Source organism: Anomaloglossus baeobatrachus, chromosome 3, assembly GCF_048569485.1.
Source record: "Anomaloglossus baeobatrachus isolate aAnoBae1 chromosome 3, aAnoBae1.hap1, whole genome shotgun sequence".
Classification (NCBI taxonomy): domain Eukaryota; kingdom Metazoa; phylum Chordata; class Amphibia; order Anura; family Aromobatidae; genus Anomaloglossus; species Anomaloglossus baeobatrachus.
This window is the reverse complement of record NC_134355.1, coordinates 605562586-605587083: the sequence shown is the minus strand read 5'-3', so window position 1 is coordinate 605587083 and position 24498 is coordinate 605562586. Positions and strand designations below refer to the sequence as shown.

Here is a 24498-nt window from a genome sequence, read left to right as displayed (position 1 = left end):
CTTTAGAGATAGAAAATCCAGTGTATAACAGTATCAGCAAACTAAAAAAATGTAAAAAAAACTAAAATTGGTGTGGAATTTGCAATGCAGCGAGGGTTTATATACACAGCATGTCACTTTACATTGCAAATTGTCACCATTGATTTAATCTATGCAATGTAAAACATGCAAATTTAGCCATGGATTTGCATTGCAATGTGTCGTGTATGTACATTATCTCAGGATCGCAGCTGATTTCAAGAGATGCAAAAAGGGTTAAATCTGCCATAAAAATCACCAATGTCAAATGACATACTGCAGGTTTAAATCACGCGTGTAACGAGATGGTCTCAATCAATTCATCTGATTAGCTCAATGCCTGATTGGTGCTGTACTGCCACCGGAGGTAAAGCAGCAGCAAAGCCATATCATTTCTCATTTCAACTCGTGAATTTAAAGGGAACCAACGATCAGGACTTTCATACATACAGTAAAGCCAATGGTATACTGGGGCTAGGATGCTGAATGTAAGCATAGCTTTTATTCTGAGATTGGATGTTTTATTTCAGAAATATACAAGTAAAGTTCCAGCAATGCACTGTTATTTGACTGACAGGTGCAACAGGGGCAGGAACAGATAGAAAGATCCGACGCACATATTCCCGCCAATGTGACAGGTTCTCTTTATTCTACAAAACAAAACAAATAACATAAAAATATACAGTATAAGTTGTTGAACCTGTAGGAAGCCTAAATATGTACAAGATATGATTGTAAGAAAAGTATATTGTTGTAGTTTGTGATCTAATTGGTACGACGACTGTGATGGTTGGTGACATAGAGGGTCAGATCCTGCTGTAAGTCTCACACTTGCACAGCAAATACAAACATTTCCAGTATTGATTATTTTTAAGTTGATAGTTTAATACTAGACAATAATGTGATGGGAGAGCAGTAGGATAGGCCATTACTTATGATCAGTGTGGGTTTCATCTCTAAGACCCCCAGAGAATGAAGGGGTCACTGCACTTGCTGTCCTGCGTTTCCCTACACAGTGATTGACTGGGGATTGTTTGGGGTCCCAGAGTGGTCAGAAATGATTCCGATAAAAAGTTGAAACTTTACACACTATACATTACAGTGAAGGTCTGGAATATCTGTAACATTTCTTATAGGCATAAAACATTTGTTAATTGATACCACATCATGCAGGAGGAGCAGGATCTTATGGGTTATCAGAAGAAGCATAAGAATATCCAGTAGCGTAGATAAAGGGGATGTCCAGTGAAAACTAGTCATCTTCAGCTATCATAAGATAGGTGATGTGTTGATCATCAGTGTGCCTGCTCAAACACCACTAATTCTTGGACTGCCAATTGCTGAAATTGGCTTTTATCAGCTGCTTCATCTAGAATGAATCAGGAGGTGGTCAGTAGAGATAAGTAAACCCTAAAGGAAAAGTTCAGGGTTTATAATGGACACCGGGTGTCTGGGGCTCGAACTCGAAAAAAAAGTCTATGTCCAAGTTCAGAGTTCGGGTGCAGTTCATATGCTAATACAGTTTGTTGAAAGCCTGCAGCCAATCAACAAGCTTTATTGCATATGGAAGATGTCTGTACGCTGCTGTGAACAATAAAGAAAAAAATACATTGGGTCCCTCTTATTTTTGATAACCAGTGCAGGTAAATAATTTTTTTAAAAAAATGATGTGGGGTTCCCCCTATTTGTTATAACCAACCAATGTAAAACAGACAGCTAGGGGCAGGTATTATAAGGCTGGGAAGGCCCATGGTTATTTGGCCCTTCCCAGCCTAAAAATATCAGCCCACAGCCACCCCAGAAGTGTCGCATCCGTAAGATGCGCCAATTCTGGCACTTTATCCAGCCCTTCCCGATTGCCTTGGTGCAGTGGCAATCAGGGTAATACTTGACTTGATGTCAAACCCTGGGCTTAGTAATGTATAGTTGTCTATCAGACACCCCCATTATTAAACCAGCAAATGTAGAGTTAAAAACTCTTGTATGACTTATATGGTATTTAGAGTCTGGGGTCAAGTCCAGGTCCCGAACCAAACTTTTACCTAAAGTCCAACCGAACCAAGCTCACTCGAACATCCACAAGTCCACTCATCCCTAGTGGTCAGGAGTTTGATCTACTTTTCCCTTTTGGAATAGAAATAAAAATTTGCTATCAGGAATAAAATTCCCAGTTCTACCTATTGCTGTAGGTGCCAGTAGTCAGACAGCCCCCAATCAACAAGTTATTACCTAACCTTCAGAAAAGTGATAACTTGATTTCACGGACAACACACTTAGGCTTTTCACCTTTGTCCAACAGACATGTCTATGCATAATATGGTCATCCCATCATTTTCTATTACCACCATGTAATATTTAATTCTTCTTATGGTGGTGCTACTAATTTACCACAAAGTAAATACTGATGGCTGGAGGTACCCCTGTGATCGGCTTATGTTTGAAGGAACGTTCTAAAAAGAAGGGATTATAAAATCAAACTTCTTCTGCAGAAATCTATATTTCTGAACTTATTTTTGTCTTCATGATGCAGTGAATACCTACAGCCAACACTATGGAGGAGGGAGAAGATGCACGACTGAGAAAGTGACTAATGTTTATGTAGGAGTGTTATATTTTCAATTCCATAGTATTATATAACCTGATGCTGAATGTGTTCTCACAAGTATGAAATTCAGAATCTTGTTTGACTTCTCAACGCTAAATACTTGTGACAGTGTCATGTAAAACTGTAAGAACTACACTCAATAACACACTCAACGATACTGGCAAAATGGCACTAATATTGGCATTTGTTAGGCTCACTAGGTCAGGTAAATCCTAAGAGCCCAAGGTCTGGTTGGGCACATGGGCCACGGGCGTCAATGAGGCAGGCAGGTGAGGCAGGCGGGAAACAGGAAGCAAAGGTACGGGAAACCACAGAGAAAGCAGTGGTCCCGAAGACTACAGACAGGTAGCAGTGGTCCAGAAGACCACACTCAGGTATCACTGGTCCTAAAGACTGCAGACAGCTTGCAGAGGTACTGGAATTCGCAAGCACATAGGAGACATCCTGGAGACCAGAGACAGATTGGAGAGGTACTGGAAGCTGCAGGCAGACAAACTAAAAGTCTTAATACCAAGATCAAGGTGTGTGTCCTGGTAGGTGTAAAATAAGCCTAGGGAGCTCGTCAGATGGGAGCACACCAGGCTACTTCTAAAGCCCAACATGGATCACAAAAAAAATTAGCGGACCATGGAAAGGGGAGCAGACGCCAGATTTTTTTTCATAGTCTCAAGCCATGACATAAGTCAAAGTTTGAGATTGCTGTCATGATCTACTTCCATGATGCCCTGATAGCTTATGTCCTGATTGCCCATGGGATCTCAATCAACGCTATAATTCCCAGTGGTCCTTGAGGTAAGTGGGCCAGAGGATGTTAGGGCATCATGGAAGTTATCATTTCCCAATAACTGGATAGGAACAGGTTGGAGACCACTATATTGCAATACACATCATCATCTATGACCCCATAGTTTGACTCTTAAAACTGGGAATACAGAATTCTCTGTAGTTCTAAACATAATTATTTCAATCTACATTATAAGTTAACTATAGCATATGTAAAATATATAGTATTGGAAATAAACCATTCTATATTGCTTTCATTTTTGCTTAATTGCAATCTAAAAAAATAAATGAATGTAAGCAATTGACTGTGGTGATTATGGAGTAGTAATACATTTTGGCCAGTTTTAAACAAAGTTTTACACCTCTTTTTGTTTTTTGAAATGTTAAATAGTTACTTTCCAGTATTCATATCTTTCCTGCTTTCTCTGGGGTTGTCATGGTGTGAGTGTGCAAGTCACATGATAGAATGTGCATGCACAGAAGAGCCCCAGAGCAAGCAAAACTTTAATCATCAGACATAACTTTGCAATTTTTGTGCATAAATTTGTATTTTTAATCTGTTTTAATACCTAATGTTAAAAAATATATTATTCCCCACCAGTAGCCTATGTTATGATTTGCGAGTGCCTCATTTTAAAACAGTTTTAACATTTTGGGGTCCATTTCTTATTATATTTTGAATTTTTTTTTTTCAGTTTTTGGTGTTTTATGACTGTTTATCATTTGCACTTTATTCCTCCTTACATTTATTTTTAGTCTATTTATATGTGTTCATCTGTTATTAATTTTATGTTTATCATTGTGAGCAAGGGTTGGGTTTCCAGGGGATTTGGACTGATTTATAAATTGCAACTTTTTAAAAAGTTGCCAAATTTTTGTGCAATTGTGCAAAGGTACTCCAGCTTTCTCCTTGAATTACTTTATATATGACTGGGGTTTTTTACACAATTTTTGTGCCATTTTAGCAGAACATTTCACTTTTTGCTCTAAAATGCGCAAAATGAGTTAAACGCAAAAATGTTCATGAACCATGTGGTGCAAGAAGAATAGAAAATTTTTAAAACAAAATGCATATCTTGAATCATAACTCAATGTGTCTGTTAATTAATTATTAATTTATCTCTCTATATTTTTGCAGCACGATGATTTGGATCCGTTCCATGATGCCCTTGACGATAGAAGGTACCCTGGTGAAGTTACAATTCCAAGCCCCAAGCCCAAATATCCTCAGTGTAAAGAGAACAAAAAAGACTTATTAACGTAAGAAATTTACAACCTTCAATAAGTATTATTTTTCTATTTGAGTTGTGTATTACAGCAAGAAAAAATAAATCTGTATGGGTCTGATTTTGTGTCACCTACTTAGTGGAGCAGAGTTGTAGAACACTGGCACTTGCCTATCCGTTTACAAATGGTCACAATTTTTTTTTTTTTTTTTTTAATGAAGCACTAAACCCCTAAACCTATCTAAATATGTCTGTAATGTAGTGTAGTTATACTAAATAACTATCACACAGTGACTACCAGGGTTCTGCCAGGTACACGGGAACCCACGGGGAATGCCACAACACACTCACTTTAACTAGGGCTTATTTTTGGAGTAGGACTTATATTTCAAGCATACTAAAAAAAATCTGTAAAACCATACTAGGGCTTATTTTCAAGGTAGGGCTTATTTTCTGCCGACTTCAGAGTTTAGAGAAGAGTATTAGCCTCAGATAGCTCACTGATACTAAATTCACACGTCCGCTAGAATGGATCAAGCAGCGATCCATTGACAAAAAAGTTGTGCTGACAAAAAAAAATATTTCAACTTGATCTGTTCTTTTAACATTAAAGTCTATGGAAAATGCATCTGTCAATTAACCATACGTTTTCCTTTTATTTAAAAAGAATCATTTTATTTCTTACTAGATCAATTTCAAAAGGAAGAAATTGGATGGCTATTAACAGATTAATTTTCCAAAATAGATCCAATTGAAATAAGTTTTTTAGCCGAACAAAAAAAGTTGTGTCTGATCAATGGGTTGCTGCTGGATCCATTCTAACAGATGATTACTGGACATGTGAACCTAAATCTGTACATATGTGCTGTGTACTGCCCCGCGGGCTCGGCTGCGACCGCCCAGCCACTCGGATCCGTGCTCGTACTGCGGGTGGTGGCTCGAGCCTCTCACGGACCCGGGGGTCACGTCGCTCTGCAAGGGAGTTGGCGCTACACGCGGGGATTTGGGTGTTTGGTTTTAAATGATAGTTCGTGACGCCACCCACGGGTTGTGGTGATTGTGGACACCACCGCTGCGGTGAAGGTGTGGGGGCCCCCGGGAGCGGTGTAGTAGCGCAGCTAGGTGTTGACACCTCCGTGGGTAGGGGATGTTGGTCCCGGGGTCCGGCGGGCCGGGGCCCGAATGCAGGGTATAGTGTTGCGGTGCAGTGCGGCGCGGTGCCTGATGGCACTGGTGTACTCACTCTGACACAAGACACTGGAGTCACTGGTAAACCAAACGGAGTGAATGGGGCCCGGCTGCAGCTTTTCCCAGATTAGGTTGGTGGTGCACGCCTTTCTCCTGCACCTTTGTGTGTGAATCTTGACTCCTGTGCCTAGACACCGGTAGTCTGCTCCCCGATGTGTAGCTCTCGTAGGAGCCCATTTGCCCGCAGACGCTGGCCCTTTGGATCTCTTGCCCTTGGCGGTGGCACTTATCCGGAATGGTTGGGCTGTTGCCTTCAATCGGGACTTAGGTGGGAATGAACCCCTGAGGTCCAGACCGCAATCAGTTAATTTGACTATGGTGGTGGCTTCTAGCCTAGTTCGGGGTCTGAGTACCCTGCCTGGTGCTCCGGTATCCAGTTGGCTCCCTGGTTCAGTTCCGGCGGGCCACTACCCTGTCCCGGTCCCTTACGGTTCCACCGGTCGTTTTCCCGGTCTCCTGCAGGCGGCCACTACCATCTGCCTCCTTGCCAGTGGCAACTGGGCTATGACCCAGCCACCGGTAGTCCTTGGCAGGCCTGAGCGCAGGTCTGCCTGTGAACTCAACCTCCCTCCTTCACTGTCCAAACTCCTCTCTCTTCTAATTTGAACTTGACTACTTAGGTTCCCGCCTCCAGGCCTGTGAACTCCTCGGTGGGTGGAGCCAACCACCTGGCTCCACCCCCTTGGTGTGGACATCAAACCTGGAGGGTGGTGACAAGGCTTTTAAGTTTGACTGATGTTACCTAACTGAGAAGGGGGTGTGGTGTTGTGTGTGACTACCTGGGATGACCTGACTAGTCCAGGGCGTCACAGCAGCACGCTGTGATTTTATAGAGAAGAACAATGGCGTACATATCTGCAGATGTAAATCATTGTACTTTGCATTTATTTCCTTTATGAAGAACCATTTACTAAACATTAAAGTCTTCCAACATCAGGAGCCGCCCCACCCCTAGACTCAGGTCTTAGCTGTAGCTATGCAAACATGCTTTAAAAAATCATTACAAAGAAATAAAAGTAATTATATGATTAATTGTGTCTACAAATAAATGGAATAATAAGTAAAGAAAAATAAAACATGAATGCAGCAAAATTCATGCAATTCATCCATAGATACCAGATCAGCAGTCGTAGTAAAATACTTATGTATAATTGTAGTAATCTTAAAGAGGACCGTCCACTAGGATTTTCCTATATAAACTAAAGCCGGTTCTATATTGGCGCTATCATGCTGATTCTATACATACCTTTAGTTGTGAGATCGGATGTATAGTTTTTGAAATATAGTCAACTAAAGTTTGTGACATGCACTGTTATTTGATTGATAGGTGCTGCAGAATACCTAATAGGGGGGTCAAGTTTTGCTAGTTATTCCCGCCTCTGTCTGCTGCCTTACCTTCCTCCCGCTGTCCTTCCTCCCCCTGTAATAACAGAGACAGGGGGAGGAAGGACCGGCAGACAGGGGCAGGAATATCTTGCAAAACCCGACCAACCTATTAGATATTCCGTTGCACCTATCAATCAAGTAACAGTGCATGTCACAAACTTTACTTGCCTGTATTTCAGAAACTATACATCCGATCTCACAACTAAAGGTATGTATAGAATCAGCATGATAGCACCAGTATAGCACTGGCTTTAGTTTATATAGGAAAATCCTGGTGTTGTCCTCTTTAAAGGTGTTTCCGAAGAAATTGCTGGATTACTTTTAGGTGGGATTCTGATTTATTGGACTTCATGGTCATAAGAATGTCTGTGTTTGTGACAGTCTCTGAAATGCCATGATCTCTTGCAAAGCCTAGTCTATAATATACAAAGTGCCATAATCCTGGAGATTTCTTATGGGCCTCTCGAGCAGCAGAGAGTTAGTGCAATTGCTGTTATTGATATCTATCATTGTTATTGCCGAAGTTAATTGATAGCCATCAATGTAAATTCTGCCACCGCTGCGTCTGATCATTGGTTTCCTGTTTATCTTTTGTTCCTTGTCTTGCGAGACTCCAAAGTATCTGACATCTATCCGTTGAAGACAAGTGCCAATTTATCAACATTTCCAAACTATAGATTAAGGCTGGGACTACATGGTGACATTTCTCGCTTGAAAACAACTCAAACATTACTGCAATTGTCTGCAACTTGCTGTCACACAACGATTTTTAAAGCTGCAATTTTGCTGTAAAAAAAAGTCACGAACACTTCACATGCAATTTGTATTAAAGGGAATCTGTCCCCAGGTTTAAGCACTAGCATAATGTAGAGACAGAGACCCTGATTCCAGCGATGTGTCACTTACTGAGCTGTTTGCTGTCATTTTGATAAAATCAGTGTTTTCTCTGCTGCAGATCTAGCAGTTATACAGACCTCATGAATATGCTGGACTACCTGCAGCATGCTAAGTAGTCCTGTAATTATAATCTCCTGCTGATTAATCAGTGATTTTATCAACACTACACTAAGCAGCCCAGTAAGTGACAGATCGCTGGAATCAGGATCTCTGCCAGTACATTATGCTGCTCTCAGATTAGGTGGCAAAAATCTGGTGACAAATTCCCTTTAAAGCCCTCCAACCCAGCGGCATTAATACCTGTATGCCCAGATTCCCTGCCTAACCATCCCTGTACAATGCTATTTACTAAAATCAATGTTTAAAAAGTAATTTATAAAGATCGCTGTTCCTATGCTAATTAGGCCAATGACTAGTTGATGGTGCGTTGTTTCCCCGGACTAGTTGGTCCGCTTTCCATGTTATCATGCTCCTCTGGACACGATAACATGATTTCCATCAGCTGGCGTCACCGCAGCTCCTGGAGATCTTGCGCATGCACGCGGCATTTTTTAGTGGAGTCACTGCGCCTCAGAAGCCGAGTATACATGTCCTGGCTTCATTAGGTGAAATGCACATGATTGGAAGAACAGCTTCTGCACCACCTATCGTGCACCGTGCACCTTTCTGAATTCGGGAAGCGCGGCTTCTAAAGAGCACTGACGCTGCTGCAATGAGCCTCACACATGCGCAAGATCTCCAGGAGCTGCGGTGATGCCGGCTCTTGAAAATCATGTTATCATGCCTATTGGGGTGTGATAACATAGAAAGAGGGCCAACTAGTCGGCAAACAATGCCCCATCGACTAGTCACTGGCCTACTTAGCATATGAACCACGCCCTTTATAAATGTTTTTTTAAACATTGATTTTAGTAAATAGCATTATACAGGGAGGGAATTTGGGCATACAGGTATACATGCTGCTGGGCTGGATAGCAGAGGGGACCTGACAGGTTCCCTTTAAAGTCAATGGCAACTGAGCCGCCTGCAACGTGCAATCAGCGACATATAATTGAGAAGAATAGGAAACATTTGTGACTCTCTGTTGCTGTCACGGGAGGTCACAATGTGACCCTGAAGGAAATCCTTAGATGAGATGCCACAATTTGACAAAGAATTTTAAAGTTGTTGAAGGATATCTAATCTCTGTCTGTTAATAATTTTATTTCTATAGCATCGCTTTACAAATCTGAGGCCATTGATGAAAAATGAACTAAAAAACAATACAAAAAAATTAAACTAAATAAAGAAAAATAAATCAAATGATAACATTAACAAAAGCGTCCGTATTCTAATGAATGAATTTTGAAGGTTTTTTAGTATTTGCTTTTGCTGATGAGAGATGCAGTAATGAATATCTGCCGCTTCTGTGTTGCATAAACTGGTCAATTAGCGACTGAGCCGGTCACTTGTTATACATTCGTCATAGAGGTGCGGAGTCAGATAAATATAGATGTCCTACATATGTAGATAATAGCTGTGCATTTACCGGCAGTGAAAAGTTGGTGAACGCCAATTTGCACCTTGTAAAGTCTTTCTCTGATTCTACTCCTATGATTCCCAGTCATTCACAGATCCAACTAATCGTGGCGTAATTGGTGATAAATGACGTCTTCCTGCTTCATAATCAATGGACTTTACAATAAAGCTTTTAGCCTTTGTAGTATTAATGTGCCTTTAATAACTGGTTACTCTGAATATATATTGGATCATATTAATATTCATATAATTGCACTTTTCAACCACTGAGTCTTTATTTTTTGCTGTTCTCTGCTGTAATGCTTAAAGGGAACCTTTAGAGTTTTCAGGCTTAACCAATAGCCAAATGATGTAGTTATTGGTATGACCTAAAGATAAACATTGCTTTATAAAAATTGTCTGCTTCGCTAAGTCGAAGAAAAATAAGTTAGAAATCAGTGTAAGCTATGTGTAAAAAGCATACCAGGAGTCATGGGGGCGGAGCTGAAGTGGCGGTACCAGGAGTCATGGGGACGGTGCTGGAGTGGTGATACCAGAAGTCATGGGGCAGAGCTGGAGTGGCGATACCAAGAGTAATAGGGCGGCGCTGGAGTGGTGATGCTGCCCTGGAGTCATGGGGACGGAGCTGGAGTGGTGATACCAGGAGTAATGGGGTGGAGCTGAAGTGGCGATACCAGGAGTCATGGGGCGGAGCTTGAGTGGTGATGCCAGGAGTTATGGGGATGGTGCTGGAGTGGTGATACCAGGAGTAATAGGGCGGTGCTGGAGTGGTGATGCCTGGAGTCATGGGGACGGAGCTGGAGTGGTGATACCAGGTGTAATGGGGTGGAGCTGAAGTGGCGATACCAGGAGTCATGGGGGCAGAGCCGGAGTGGTGAAGAGTCAGAGTCCTCTGGCTGTTATTGTGCCCATTTTGCCTTCATTGACATGCCTTTGGGTATTTAAAGGAACCTGTCATCATATTTATGCTGCCCAAACCATGACCAGAATGAATCAGAGCCAGGCTGCGCTATTGCAGCCATGTATATTGTTCTCTGAAATGCCAAATTAGAATATAGAAAATGATAAAGTAGAAAGTGGTTCCTCTGCGCTGCCCGTGTAACCAAACAATGAGTCGGATAAAATGTAATAGGCTTATTTATCTATACGTTTCGAGACGATCTGGCCTCTTCTTCAGGATAAAACCATATAGATTATAGTTCTATCCTGAAGAAGAGGCCAGATCACCTCAAAACTTGTAGATAAACACAAAACTGTTAAATTTTATCCGACTCATTGTTTGGTTACACGAGCAGAGCAGAGGAACCACTTTCCACTTTATTATATTCCAGCTCGGTGTCTCTATACCTGTTGATTTGCAGTAGCCTTTATGCCTACATATTAGTTGTGTCTCACACAATCACCCCAGGTGACGATTCAATTCATCCCCCTCACCCCTGTTTCATCAGGTATCACCCTATTGCACATTTCTATTTTCACCTTTAGTTCACTTCTAAATAAGAAGATAGAAGATACAGCCAGGGACTACAGCTAGAAATGAGACTAGTCCAGCGCTGAATGACAGGTCTATGCCTTGTATGTACATAAGGAGAAAACAGTCAATCAGCGAAGAGCCAGCCGGGGGCAACACTAGACTACTCTCATCTCTTCAGGGTCCTTAAAGTGAAACTGTCAAAACAATTTCATCCATAAAACCATTTATAGCTCTTTCAGAGACAAATCCAGTAATATCTTTACATGGTCATTCTGTACCTCTATTGTTGAGAAATTAGTGTTTGAATTGATATGCAAATCAGGCTGTAGATCTGATGGCTGCGTCACTCCAGCTCTACTTCCTGCTCAGCTTCACCTGCTCCTGCTTGTCTAATTGCTAACTTGCATGAAGTCACACAGTTTACAGGCCGTCAGTCAAGCGGAGGAGGCAGCACTGGGCGAGGAATAGAGCTGGAGTGACAGAGGCTTCAGATCTACAAATAGCTCTTAAGGGGGCTTTACACGCTGCGACATCGCTAATGCAGAGTCGTTGGGGTCACGGAATTCGTGACGCACATCCGGCCGCATTAGCGATGCCGTTGCGTGTGACACCGATAAGCAATTTTGCATCGTTGCAAAAACGTGCAAAATCGCTAATCGGCGACATGGGGGTCCATTCTTAAAAATCGTTACTGCAGCAGTAACGAAGTTGTTCCTCGTTCCTGCGGCAGCACACATCGCTGCATGTGACGCCGCAGGAACGAGGAAGCTCCCCTTACCTGCCTCCCGGCTGCTATGCAGAAGGAAGGAGGTGGGCGGGATGTTACGTCCCGCTTATCTCCGCCCCTCCGCTGCTATTGGGTGGCGGTTCAGTGACGCTTCAGTGACGTCGCTGTGACGCCGCACGGACCGCCCCCTTAGAAAGGAGGCGGTTCGCCAGTCACAGCGACGTCGCCGGACAGGTAAGTATGTGTGACGGCTCTGGGCGATGTTGTGTGGCACGGGCAGCGATTTGCCCGTGTCGCGCAACAGATGGGGGCGGGTACCCACACTAGCGATATCGGGACCGATATCACAGTGTGTAAAGTAGCCTTTAAGCTCCATTTCCATATCAATTCAGTGATTCCTCAGTAACAGAGAAACAGACTGGCCATGTAAAGGTATTGCCGGACTTGTCTTTGAAAGACCTACATGTACATATAAATCGTTTGGGGGTTAAATCCTGTTGACAGATTTTATCTAAAGTATGTTTTCTCTGAAATGCAAAGCGTTTCAGAGGAATATACCTGGGTACAATTGTACAGCCAGGCTCTGATTCATTCTGCCCGCAACATTTACAAAATGCTAAGTTACCATTCACGTTAATAATACCTCAATGAATGGGCCGTCAATGATGGACGCATTCAGGACAACATTGATCCTCATCTTCACCACTTCAGCCCTGCTTCTACCATAGTTTAAAGGGTATTCTCATCACCTACATTTATGGTTCAACCAATGGGACCTACATTTTTTTCAAGATTGGAGAAACTGTTTTTATTGGTTTTATTGATAAGGTGGTTAGTGTCACCATACAAATTAATGAAAATACCAACCACTAACAAATGCTCCAGTGCCCCATTCTGCCAGTCCCATTGCTTGTTTATCCACATCTTCTATACTTTTATGACGTATTAATTTGTCATGCCATAAATATATGGGATGGAAATATCCTTTTAAAGAGGACAAACCACCAGGATTTTCCTATATAAACTAAAGCCAGTGCTATACTGGTGCTATCATGCTGATTCTATACATACCTTTAGGGGTACTTTGCACGCTGCGACATTGCTAGCCGATTGTAGCGATGCCGAGCCCCATGGTCCCCGCCCCCGTCGCAGATGCGATATCTTGTGATAGCTGCCGTAGCGAACATTATCACTACGGCTTCACACGCACTTACCTGTCCTGCATCGTCGCTCTGGCCGGCGACCCGCCTCCTTCCTAAGGGGGAGGGTTGTGCGGCGTCACAGCGACGTCACACAGCAGGCGGCTAATAGAAGCGGAGGGGCGGAGATGAGCGGGAAGTAAACATCCCACCCATCTCCTTCTTTCCGCATAGCTGGTGGAGGCAGGTAGGAGATGTTCCTTGCTCCTGCGGCTTCATACACAGCGATGTGTGCTGCCGCAGGAATGAGGAACAACATCGTACCGTCGCTGCAGCGAAATTATGGGAATGACTAACACTACACAAATTATCGATTTTCGACGCTTTTGTTTATCGATGCTTCTAGGCTTTACACGTTGCAACGTCGTTACTGGCGCCGGATGTGCGTCACTTTCGATTTGACCCCGAAAAGATCGCAGTAGTGATGTCGCAACGTGCAAAGTACCCCTTAGTTGTTAGATTGGATGTATACTTTCTGAAATACAGGCAAGTAAAGCTTGTGAAACACACTGTTACTTGATTGATAGGTGCTGCATAATATCTAATAGGTGGGTTGGGTTTTTCTAGTTATTTCTGCCCCTGTTTGCCTGCCTCTTCTTCTTCCTCCTGTGTCTGTTATTACAGGGGGAGGAAGGAGGAGGAAGGACAGAAGGAAGGAAGGACAGGCAGAGGAAGGACAGGCAGGCTGACAGGGGTGGGAATAACTAGCAAAACGCAACCCACCTGTTAAATATTCCGTTGCACCTCTCATCAACTAACAGTGCATTTCACAAACTTTACTTGGCTATATTTCAGAAACTATGTATCCGATCTCACAACTACAGGTATGTATAGAATCAGCATGATAGCACCAGTATAGCACTGGCTTTAGTTTATATAGGAAAATCCTGGTGATTGCTCCTCTTTAAACATGACAAATCTCCTATCTGGTTCCTTTATCTGGAAACAGAAACACACAGGGTTGGTGATGGATTTTTATACTTTGTATTCTTATTCTTCCTTTCTGAATTACTAATAAATTAATTATACCTTTGTGTGTTAACTATCTAGACAACAGGATGTATTCTATGTCCTAATATATCACAGATAACTAGGTCAACGGCCGATACAGTAAACGTGATGCACCTGAGCAATAACAGATCCATTAACAGCACATTGCTGATGGTTTCCAGAGAGTACTAGACATTAGTTTTTTCAAAATTACAGTAAAGGAAAAACTGACCTGAAAATTACTTAAAGAAGAACAAGTTTAAGATGCCGAGATTTACCTATCATATTACAGCTGTGGGCAGAAAGATGTAACACTTTACAGATGGCGCCAATGCAGTGTTATTTTGGCCTCTGTTTCCCATTCTCTGCCAGTCCACCCATATTTTCCTTTACCCCCGAATCTTAAAATGTCTTCTTTTAACCCTTTATTTAGACTTGTTGGACACTTTTTTGCAGATTGTCTGGTTGTCCACTGGCAGAAAAGAGTATTCGGAACATGATGGCCACTAGTTCACAGGAACTCAAGTAAGGAACCATCTTTTTTTATCTTTTTGCTGTTTGTAATGTTATTGTATTATTCGTGAATTTTCTATTACGTTTTCTCTCCTGTGATGTTGTCTTAAGACTCTGCAGATTGTAGAAGTAAAGGTACTTTGAGCAATACTGAAAAATTGAAAATAAGCTTTATCCAGGGTGAGAAATTGGAAGGAAGCTTTATCCGGGGTATCATAAAGCTTTGTACCAGCCACTGGCTGCATTTCTTTTTTTTCCATCTGTTTTACTGTTGCTCATATAACTTGTCATTATTCTACTTATTCTATCTGAGTTTTACTTTTCTTAAATCAGTGAGGTTAATACCATCTATATCAAGTCAATAAAATGCCCCGACGTAGTGTTATGCTTCCAGACATATCTCATATCCTAAAATAAAAAAGTGTATATTCAGCACCAGTGGTAAAAGGTTGATTATTTAGAGAGTGTCATTTATAATACACATAGATCTTATTATATCTAATGTCACCGTGTTGCTGAGTCAGAATATAGAATATAGCTGGAAGGTCATATTATGTAATGATTGTAACTGGGTCCTGACAATAGTAGATCTAACAAAATGGCATCAAGTGAACTAGGAGAGCCCCAGAGCAAATGGATCAAAATGTTAGACATGGGACTGTCACGCATGGACTAGGAAAGGTCCTGCACGAGGCCAAATACACAAAAAACAGGGGAAACGCCACAATAAACAAGGGGTACACCGGGGACACTTTAACAACCGTGGGCCCTAGCGCTAGTGAGAGGAAAAATTGACACATTCTCCACTTACCTGCCACTGTACCCTGCACTCCCAGCCAAACCCTATACAGGTTCCTCACCTGTTGCCGAGCAGGAACCTGAAGCCCTGAAATAACCCTATTATAGTTCCTGGCTAGGGAGTGGGCAGGTGAAGGACGATAGTCTCACCGCTGCACTGATACAACACAATGGGAAAGGAAGACAGACAGGGGGAAAACACCACAACAAACTGCTGCAGTCCGCACTAAAACTGCAGCCACACCAACAACTCCAAGAGAGATTTTCACCAGCTCCTTCCACCTCCAAGACCAGAATCCAAAAGAATCAAGAATAACTAGCACCCTCTGCTGGTAGCAGAGAGTATATAAAGGGACTGGGAGAAGTCATAACTGGAAACACCTGATCAGAAGTCTGAGGCTGCTAGCAAGCAAACTGACATTAACCCTCTCTTTTCCAATGTAAAGAAAACCACATTTAAATAGCAGAGTCTCACCCGGTAAAGTAAGACTCAGGCCCAGAAACAAGCACTAATCTCTTAAAGCAGAGAGACGATAGTGACAGGGACCCACTAAGGGGGAGCTGCTCTTCGCTAGAACCCCTCCCCATCATTCTGTGCCACGTAGAAGGCAGTCATGAAGTACAATTATTTTTGCCAGTTTCCATCACTGCAGGGAGCAATTCATACACAGATTACACATTTCCCTGTGATTATATTTAATTTTAAGGGAATGTGTCAGCAGATTTTTACTATGTAATCTGAGAATAGCATAATGTAGCAGCAGAGAGCCTGATTCCAGCACTTACTGCTTTGGTAAAAGCCTTGTTTTTTCTCCTGTAGATGTAGCAGAGTCATGGATGCTGAGCTCTGTATAACCCCACCCACACGCTTGACTGGCAGTTTTTGTTACGTGCACTGTATGTTGTCAACAAGCTGTCACTCAGTTGTGAGGATGGGGTTACACAGACTAAAGTGACTGGCTGGCATGTGACTCCTAGTCTTTCATTAATAATTTCCTACTGACAAAACGCTGAATATATTGGAAATACAGCACGATTCTGATCAAGTGACACATTCCTGGAATCAGGATCTCTGCCTCTAAATCATGCTGCTCTCAGATTAAATAAAAAACCTGACAGATAATCTTTAATGGGGATGTCAATAATAGAATGTTATAAAATAATAGCACTTAATAAGCGGTAATCTGCAGTACCGGGAGTGGCCACTAAACAGTGTATAGCCCGCTTTACACGCTGCAATGTATCTTACAATGTGTTGGCGGGGTCACGTCGTAAGTGACGCACATCCGACATCGTAAGGTACATTGCAGTGTGTGACAGGTACGTGCCATTGCGATTGAACGGTAAAACATTAATCGCATACACATGCACGTCAGATTGTTCATCGTACCCGGGGTAGCACACATTGCAGTGTGTGACACCCCGGGAACGATGACAGATATTACCTGCGTCCTGCGGCTCCCGGCCCACAATGCGGAAGGAAGGAGGTGGGCGGGATGTTTACATCCCGCTCAGCTCCGCCCCACCGCTTTTATTGGCTGGCTGCCACGTGACGTCGCTGTGACGCCGAACGTCCCTCCCACTCCAGGAAGTGGACGTTCGCCGCCTACAGCGAGGTCGTATGGACGGGTAAGTACGTGTGACGGGGGTTAATCGTTTGTGTGGCACGTTCAACAAATTGATCGTGCCACACATACGATGGGGGCGTTGCAAATCACATACGATATTGTATGCAAAATTGCAACGTGTAAAGCAGGCTTATGCCATTAGACCAGATAACAGCTGATAAGTGGGGATGCCGGGTGTCAGACCCCATCGATCTGACAAATGAGGACCTATCCTATGGATAAATCTAATCCTTATGTTAGTCCTGATCAACCCTATTAATCTCAGGCAATGATTTGCAAAATTTTGGCTAATTTTTCATAGTATCATATCATAGTTTTTAAGGTTGAAGGGAGACTCTAAGTCCATCTAGTTCAACCCGTAGCCTAACATGTTGATCCAGAGGAAGGCAAAAAAAACCCAATGTGGCAAAGAAGTTCCAATGGGGAAAAAATTTCCTTCCTGACTCCACATCCGGCAATCAGACTAGTTCTCTGGATCAACACCCTGTCATAAAATCTAATATACATAACTGGTAATATTAAATTTTTCAGGCTCTGCTTAAATGTTAGTAGTGAATCACTCATTACAACACCATGCGGCAGAGAGTTCCATAGTCTCACTGCTCGTACAGTAAAGAATCCTCGTCTATGATTATGATTAAACCTTCTTTCCTCAAGACGTAGCGGATGCTCCCGTGTTCCAGTCGCAGGCCTAGGTGTAAAGAGATCTTTGGAAAGGTCTCTGTACTGTTCCCTCATATATTTATACATTGTGATTAGATCCCCCCTAAGCCTTCATTTTTCCAAACTAAATAACCCCAAGTTTAATAACCTGTCTTGGTATTGCAGCCCACCCATTCCTCTAATAATCTTGGTCGCTCTTCTCTGCACCCTCTCCAGTTCAGCTATGTCCTTCTTATATATCGGTGACCAGAATTGTACACAGTATTCTACGTGCGGTCGCACTAGTGACTTGTACAGAGGTAGAACTATATTTTTTTCATGAACACTTATACCTCTTTTAATACATCCCATTATTTTATTAGCCCTGGCAGCAGTTGCCTGACACTGTCCACTAAAGTGAAGTTTACCATCCACCCATACACCCAAGTCTTTTTCTGTGTCTGTTTTACCCAGTGTTCTACAATTAAGTACATAATCATAAATGTTATTTCCTCTACCCAAGTGCATGACCTTACATTTATCTACATTAAACTTCAATTGCCACTTCTCAGCCCAATCCTCCAATTTACATAAATCTCCCTGTAATATATAATTGTCCTCCTCTGTATTGATTACCCTGCAGAGTTTAGTATCATCTGCAAATATTGAAATTCTACTCCGCATGCTCCCAACAAGGTCATTTATAAATATGTTGAAAAGAAGCAGGCCCAATACTGACCCCTGTGGTACCCCACTATGAACTGAGACCCAGTCCGAGTACGTACCATTAATAACCACCCTTTGTTTCCTATCACTGAGCCAGTTTTTAACCCAGTTACACATATTTTCCCCTATCCCCATTATTCTCATTTTATGTACCAACCTTTTGTGTGGCACCGTATCAAAAGCTTTTGAAAAGTCCATATACACATATAAACATATACATGTTTTGTTAACATAGATAGTGAAAGGGAAGCGTCAAAGACATCAGCAAAGATGTAAGACAAAAAATGCTTAATATTATAACGTAATAAAACAATAGAGCCCTGATTCATTAAACAACAGTCTGGCGTAAAACCTAGAATAGAAAGAGTTATCTAGCAGCGCTACGTTCCCACGATGAGTATGTGGTGAGTCTTTAATGTTGCAGATTTTAGTTAAACTAGGCCACTTGCGTTTTTTAACTGTTTTTCTCGTGTTTCTCGCACTGCAGTGTTTGTTGTTTTTATACTTCCTGGAATTTGGCTTTGATTTATTGATATCGGATTTTCTGATTTTCTAATGGAATTCTAGGAAAAAAGCTAGTGGAATTCCAACAAAGAGAAAAACTGTCCAATTTTCTGTGTAAAATTTCACATTTATTTGTGCATTAAAAATCAACCAACATGATATGAACAAGATACTGACAATGGTCACAGACCTACGCGTTTCGGCAAAGCCTTATTCGTGATTGTTCAATGATTTAATGATTTGCTGAAAGCAAAGAGACCTCTGAGGCTTGTCTTTGCAACTTGTCTGTCTGCTTTCAGCTTTACATGGTGGATGACAATCATATCTGAACAACCATAAATAAGGCTTTGCCGAAACGCGTTGGTCTGAAATCATTGTCGGTATCTTGTTCATGCTATGTTGCTTGATTTTTAATGGACCAATAAATGAAGCTTTATACTGAAAATTGGACAGTTTTTCTCTTTACTGGAATTCCACATACATTTTTCATTTAGCGGTGCTTGCCGTACCCACCTGGGCGTCTCTGTGCAGATTTGAAAAATTACTGTGCCTGTTGTAGGTTATGGTGAGCTGACCTTTTTTCTATTTTGCAATTGAAATCTATGGGGAAAATCTGCACATAAAACTCAACCTACCCGTTAAAGAAGCTGACCCGCTGCGGATTTCAATCATGCACCATAGCTCAGTTTACGCAGCATAAAAATAAAACACAGTGTGCATGAGATTTGTATAAATTCCACCACATTGTTGGATCTCTAAGATACTTCGTTTTTTGCTTAGCAAAAATATGCAGCTTCAAAAACTCATTGTTGGAACTTAAAGGGGTTGTCCACAACTAGGACAACCCCTTGTGATTTCACATGTTTCCTCCAGGTAAAATAATAAAGCTTGTATTCACCTCCTTACCGGCGCTGTTGCACTGGTGCCGGGGCTCACGTGGGGTTGTGACGTCATGCAAGCCCCACATCAAATCAGAGTTGGCTTCTGTCTCCCCACCTTCAGAAAAAACAAGTTCATCAACAGGAAGTGAGCACAGTGGCTGCACTCACTTCCTGTTCATTGCTCGTTTGGTCCGAAGGCGGGGAGAAGGAAGCCGGTGCTGATTGGACGTGACGTCACAACCACTCGTGAGCCCTCATACCGAGAGCCTGGACACCTCTGGAAGGGCGCCAGTAAAGAAGGTCACTTTAAGTTCTATTATTTTAACTGAGGGGAAACATGTGGAATAAGAAGCAGTTGTCCTAGTAGTGGATAACCACTTTAACGTTAAAGTTAGGGCTCATTCAGATGCCCAATTTTTTCATGTACGAGAAAAAGCATATCAATCTTTGGGATCAGACTTTGATCGGCGTTTGATCAGTGTGTTGTCCAGGTGTCATCAGTTTTTCTCATACAAGGAGAAAAAAAGTTTCTCCACCTGCTACATTCTGACAGATTGTATAATTTGCTTGTCGTCAAAGTGAAGTGTGATCTGATTAGTTTTACGGAACCATAGACTTGCCTATTTTAATCTGAACCAAAATCGGCATGTCTCTGCAATTCTACAAGAAATCCTGGACATGTGAATAGACCCATAGGTGATCGATCACATGTAGGAGTGCTATCTGAGAAAACTAAAGATAGCACTTGTATGAGAATGTTAGACATCAGACTGAGGCCTGAATCAGCATTGATAAATATGCCTTGTTCCCTTTAAGACCAGATCAATGAAGCTACTGCAATCACAAGTGCAGTAAAGAGGAGCCCCGGAGACCTGACGCTCCATAGAAGAACGGTTTGACGCTTTCTCCCACCCTTACAAGGTTATCTTTTCTAGAAGCCGTAGAAAACCACAATTATTTATCTGAATTTCAATTTCTATTTATAAAAAGGAAGTGAGATTAGGAAGCGGATCATTAAATATTGACAGATTCCTCTATCGGCCTCCCTAATGTGACGGAGACCAAACACATAGCATAAAGAATGCCTGACGTGTAATATACACTCGCTGCTAATTGCTCGGAGTGATTGCAGGCTGTGTGCGAGGAGTGCGGCTATAATGATGCCCATGCTGCTTTCCTGACAATAATGGTGAGAGCGATAATCAATATATGAATATAGAAGGAGGAGAGGATATTGTATCGGACGCTCTTTCCGCCATAATCTAGGCTTTTATGTTATACAATGTACAGGCTGATCTCCTGTGGAAATATAGAACTTGGCCATGGTTTGTTTGATGCGTTCAGAACAGGGGCTGATCGACAGGTACAAGCAGAAATGTTACTGTGCCTTTAAAAAGAACCCATTACCAAATCAAAAGTGTCAATTTTTGCCCTTATCTTATTACTGTTACTCTCCTGAGTATTGTTATTTTTTTGCTTTTTTCATCCACCATACGATTCCAGAGATATGGGGCCTTTTTATTTAGTGATAATTTTAGCGAAGGGCGTAGTTTATGGGGTAATAATATAGAGCAGCCTAAAGACAGGATCCAAAAGAATTGTCACAAAGTTTGTAATGAAAGTACAGGAGCCCCTAGACTGGCCCTCAGACTTGAGACCCTTTGCTGTCCCTTATCTCGGAGGTAGTCTTGATGGTAGCCAGGTCTGAGCCCCCAGCATGACCCTAACTCCTGTCTAAGCCTTGATCTTACCCCACCTCTTAAACTCCCTTGGGGCGGGCCAGAAAAAACAATGACAAAACCCCACAAAAAGACACAGACAAGAATGGAAACTCGTAAAAACAACACTCAAAACACACAGGAGAGACAATATGTGTACTGGGGGGCAAAGCAAAAGTGAAGGAAGTAACTCACAACAGGGGAATGCTCACACCACTCAAAAGCAGAACACGGATGACAATAAACAAGATAACCACTAAGACCGGGATCGCTGGAGCTTATGGTGAAGCTGTCATAGGCACCTACTGGAAGGAAGACGTACTTCAAATAGGGAGGAGACAGCTGCACAAGGCAATTAGCAACCTGAGCTCTTAGGTCCTGCTCACCAGTCTGCAGGAATTAACTCCTGCAGAGCTGAAGACCAGATAACCTAAACCAGCAACCACCATGCTCTGGTTGAGCAATCCAGAAGCCTCAGATTGCTTGTCAGACTCTGTAGTGTGAACAGTGTCTGATGATGCCATGCCAGCAGGTGTGTGCTGAGCCGAACATCACATTACAAGAATCTGCGAGTTACTCAGCCTTGTTAAAGAGTACACCATAAAAATTAGGCTCTGGGTATCAGCATCTACCATGCATTAGGCTGTGTTCCCACAATGAGCATTTGGTGAGTTTTTGATGTTGCAGATTTTCTGCATCATTTCTGCACTAATCGGCTAATTTAGTTTTTTATGACTTTTTCCATTGCGTTTTTTTTTAGTGCTTTTTTTTACGTCTTTATTGCTTTGTTACTTGTTTTTATTGCTTTTTTAATCCGCGATTAATAACGTTATGTGCATTTTTACTGCATTTTCACTATGGAAGTCTATAGAGAAAATCTGCAAATAAAATACTGCAAGAAAAATTGAGAAAGAAAAGTTAAGGTGTGTTCATATGGAGCTTTTTAGAAGTGGAAAAAACTAACATATTTTTCAAGATTTAACCACTTTAGGAACTTTTTTTTCAATAATTTTTAAAGATGTTTTTAAAGCAGTTATCAGTGAATTTTAAAACTTTTCTTTCCCCACACTGTGATTTTCAGCGTTTTAACTTAACACTATCTATGAGGAATAAAGGTCGTGACATACCGCTTTTTTTTTTCCCATGGCAAGGTTTTCAAAATATGATCTATAAAAAATAAAAAAAAAACCCTAACATTTCAATTAAAATGAATAGGAAGATAATTTAAAGAGTGTTTGAAGTGTTTTTTTAATGTGACTTTTGAAAAAGGAGTGAATATACCCAAATCTGTATCTCCTTTGATGCGTATTCCTTGTTGAATCCACTACTAATTTGACACTGTCAGGTCAAAAGGCTGAATAAAACCCTAGGGAAAAACACTTCAAAGAGCCGCCAAGCTTTTCCGGTTGAAGTTGCTTCACGAAAGAGGTGACGTTATTTTTCCAAATTGGCTTAACTGGCGGTTTTGCTGTTGATGTTACCACCGGCGTCTTTTAGTCTATACTATGAAGTATAGAGACCCGGCAGCTTCTGCTAAGGCCCACAACACACATCCGTGTTTGGTACGTTTTTGCACGTACCGGAGACACGTTGACCAATGTAATGCGTAAAATCACACAGAACGTGTGTCCGTGTGGTAAATACGTGTGTGCATTTTCCCGCACGGACGACATGTCCGTTTTGGCCGTTAACACGCAGGCACGGACCCGCTAAAGTCTATGGGTCCGTACCTGCACGGACAGCACACGTAGCATGTCCGTGTTCAGCACGTATCGTCCGTGTGCGTTTTTAATCCAAACATCAGCAACACTTGTTTCCAATCTATCAGATAAATTGTCAAATTGTCAAATGTCCTGATGTTTCAATTGGTGATGCACAAGGCCAAGGATGTTGTCAAAGGACGGTATGGTTATATGGCAGTATGCTTGAAATTTTGGCGGATATTTGCACATTTCACCATAAAGAATGTTAAAATGTCCATGCGTTTTCCTGAGCTTGACAAGGGGGTGGATCCACATCCTTTTTTCAACAGGTGGTTCATAATCAAGCATATGTCGCCGAACACCAAATCTCCTAGATATCAACCATAGCAAATACATGGTTGCTTCATTGGAGAGAGACATTTTGGTGTCTGTATAATGAGTGGTAGAGCCAGAAAACAATGATTTGAAATGTTTTTAACCCTTATACACTGATGAGGGACGGAAATTGACCAATTAACAACACGAGGATCTCATGATGAAGGATTAACAACGTTATTTGGGTAAGAATGCGGACCTCTAAAAACGGACGGCACACGGATTGCATACGTATGTATTTTATGCCAATACGGACATTCCACACGTACACACGGAGAGCATACACCATCACACGGATGTCATACATACGGGAGAAACGCCCCTAAAAAACGGAACACGGACCCGAAAAACGGAACGTGAGACACATACGTTTTTTATGCAGAAGTGTGTTTTTGGCCTAAGAGTGAACATGTTCCTTCCTTCTTTCCGAACACCCTGAGGCCTCCAACACACATCCGTTAAACACATGCGTGTTTGTTCCGTTTCCATATATACCGGAGACATGGACAAACATGCACCAATGTTAATCTATGTTTGAGGTCACATGTGCGTTATTCCATAATGTCTGTGTATCCGTGTCCGTGATCCGTATGTGTTTCCGTTTTGCACGGAAGCATGTCCGTTTTCTGAACGGAGCATGCACACACGGACCCAAAAAGTCTATGGGTATGTGCGTACACGTTAGTAAACACGGATGCATCTCTGTATGCTCCGTGTACGTTTTGTGCTTTTTTCTTACGATGTCGGTCATTCTTTTTCTGTGTATGTCGGTCAATCTCCCTCAGTCCGTCGGTCGGTCTCTCTCTCTGTCTGTCGGTCTCTCTCTCTTGTCTGTCCCTCTCTCTGTCCATGTTGGTCAGTCTCCCCCCTCTCTCATACTCACCGTTTCCTGATCACCGGCACGGCGCTGCACAGCTGTTAAAAAAACTCCGGCGGCTT

General features: G+C 42.1%; 1 protein-coding gene across 10 annotated transcripts in view; it reads left to right on the top strand.

Annotated features, from left to right (window-relative positions):
• Positions 1 to 24498, top strand: part of MYT1L (myelin transcription factor 1 like) — a 746199-nt gene that overhangs the window by 657301 nt on the left and 64400 nt on the right. For all 10 annotated transcript variants that reach the window (XM_075341068.1, XM_075341066.1, XM_075341065.1 and 7 more), the window contains 2 exons: positions 4545 to 4666; positions 14528 to 14596. In XM_075341068.1, coding sequence (XP_075197183.1) covers positions 4545 to 4666; positions 14528 to 14596 — 191 coding nt within the window. The remainder of the gene's footprint in view (positions 1 to 4544; positions 4667 to 14527; positions 14597 to 24498) is intronic.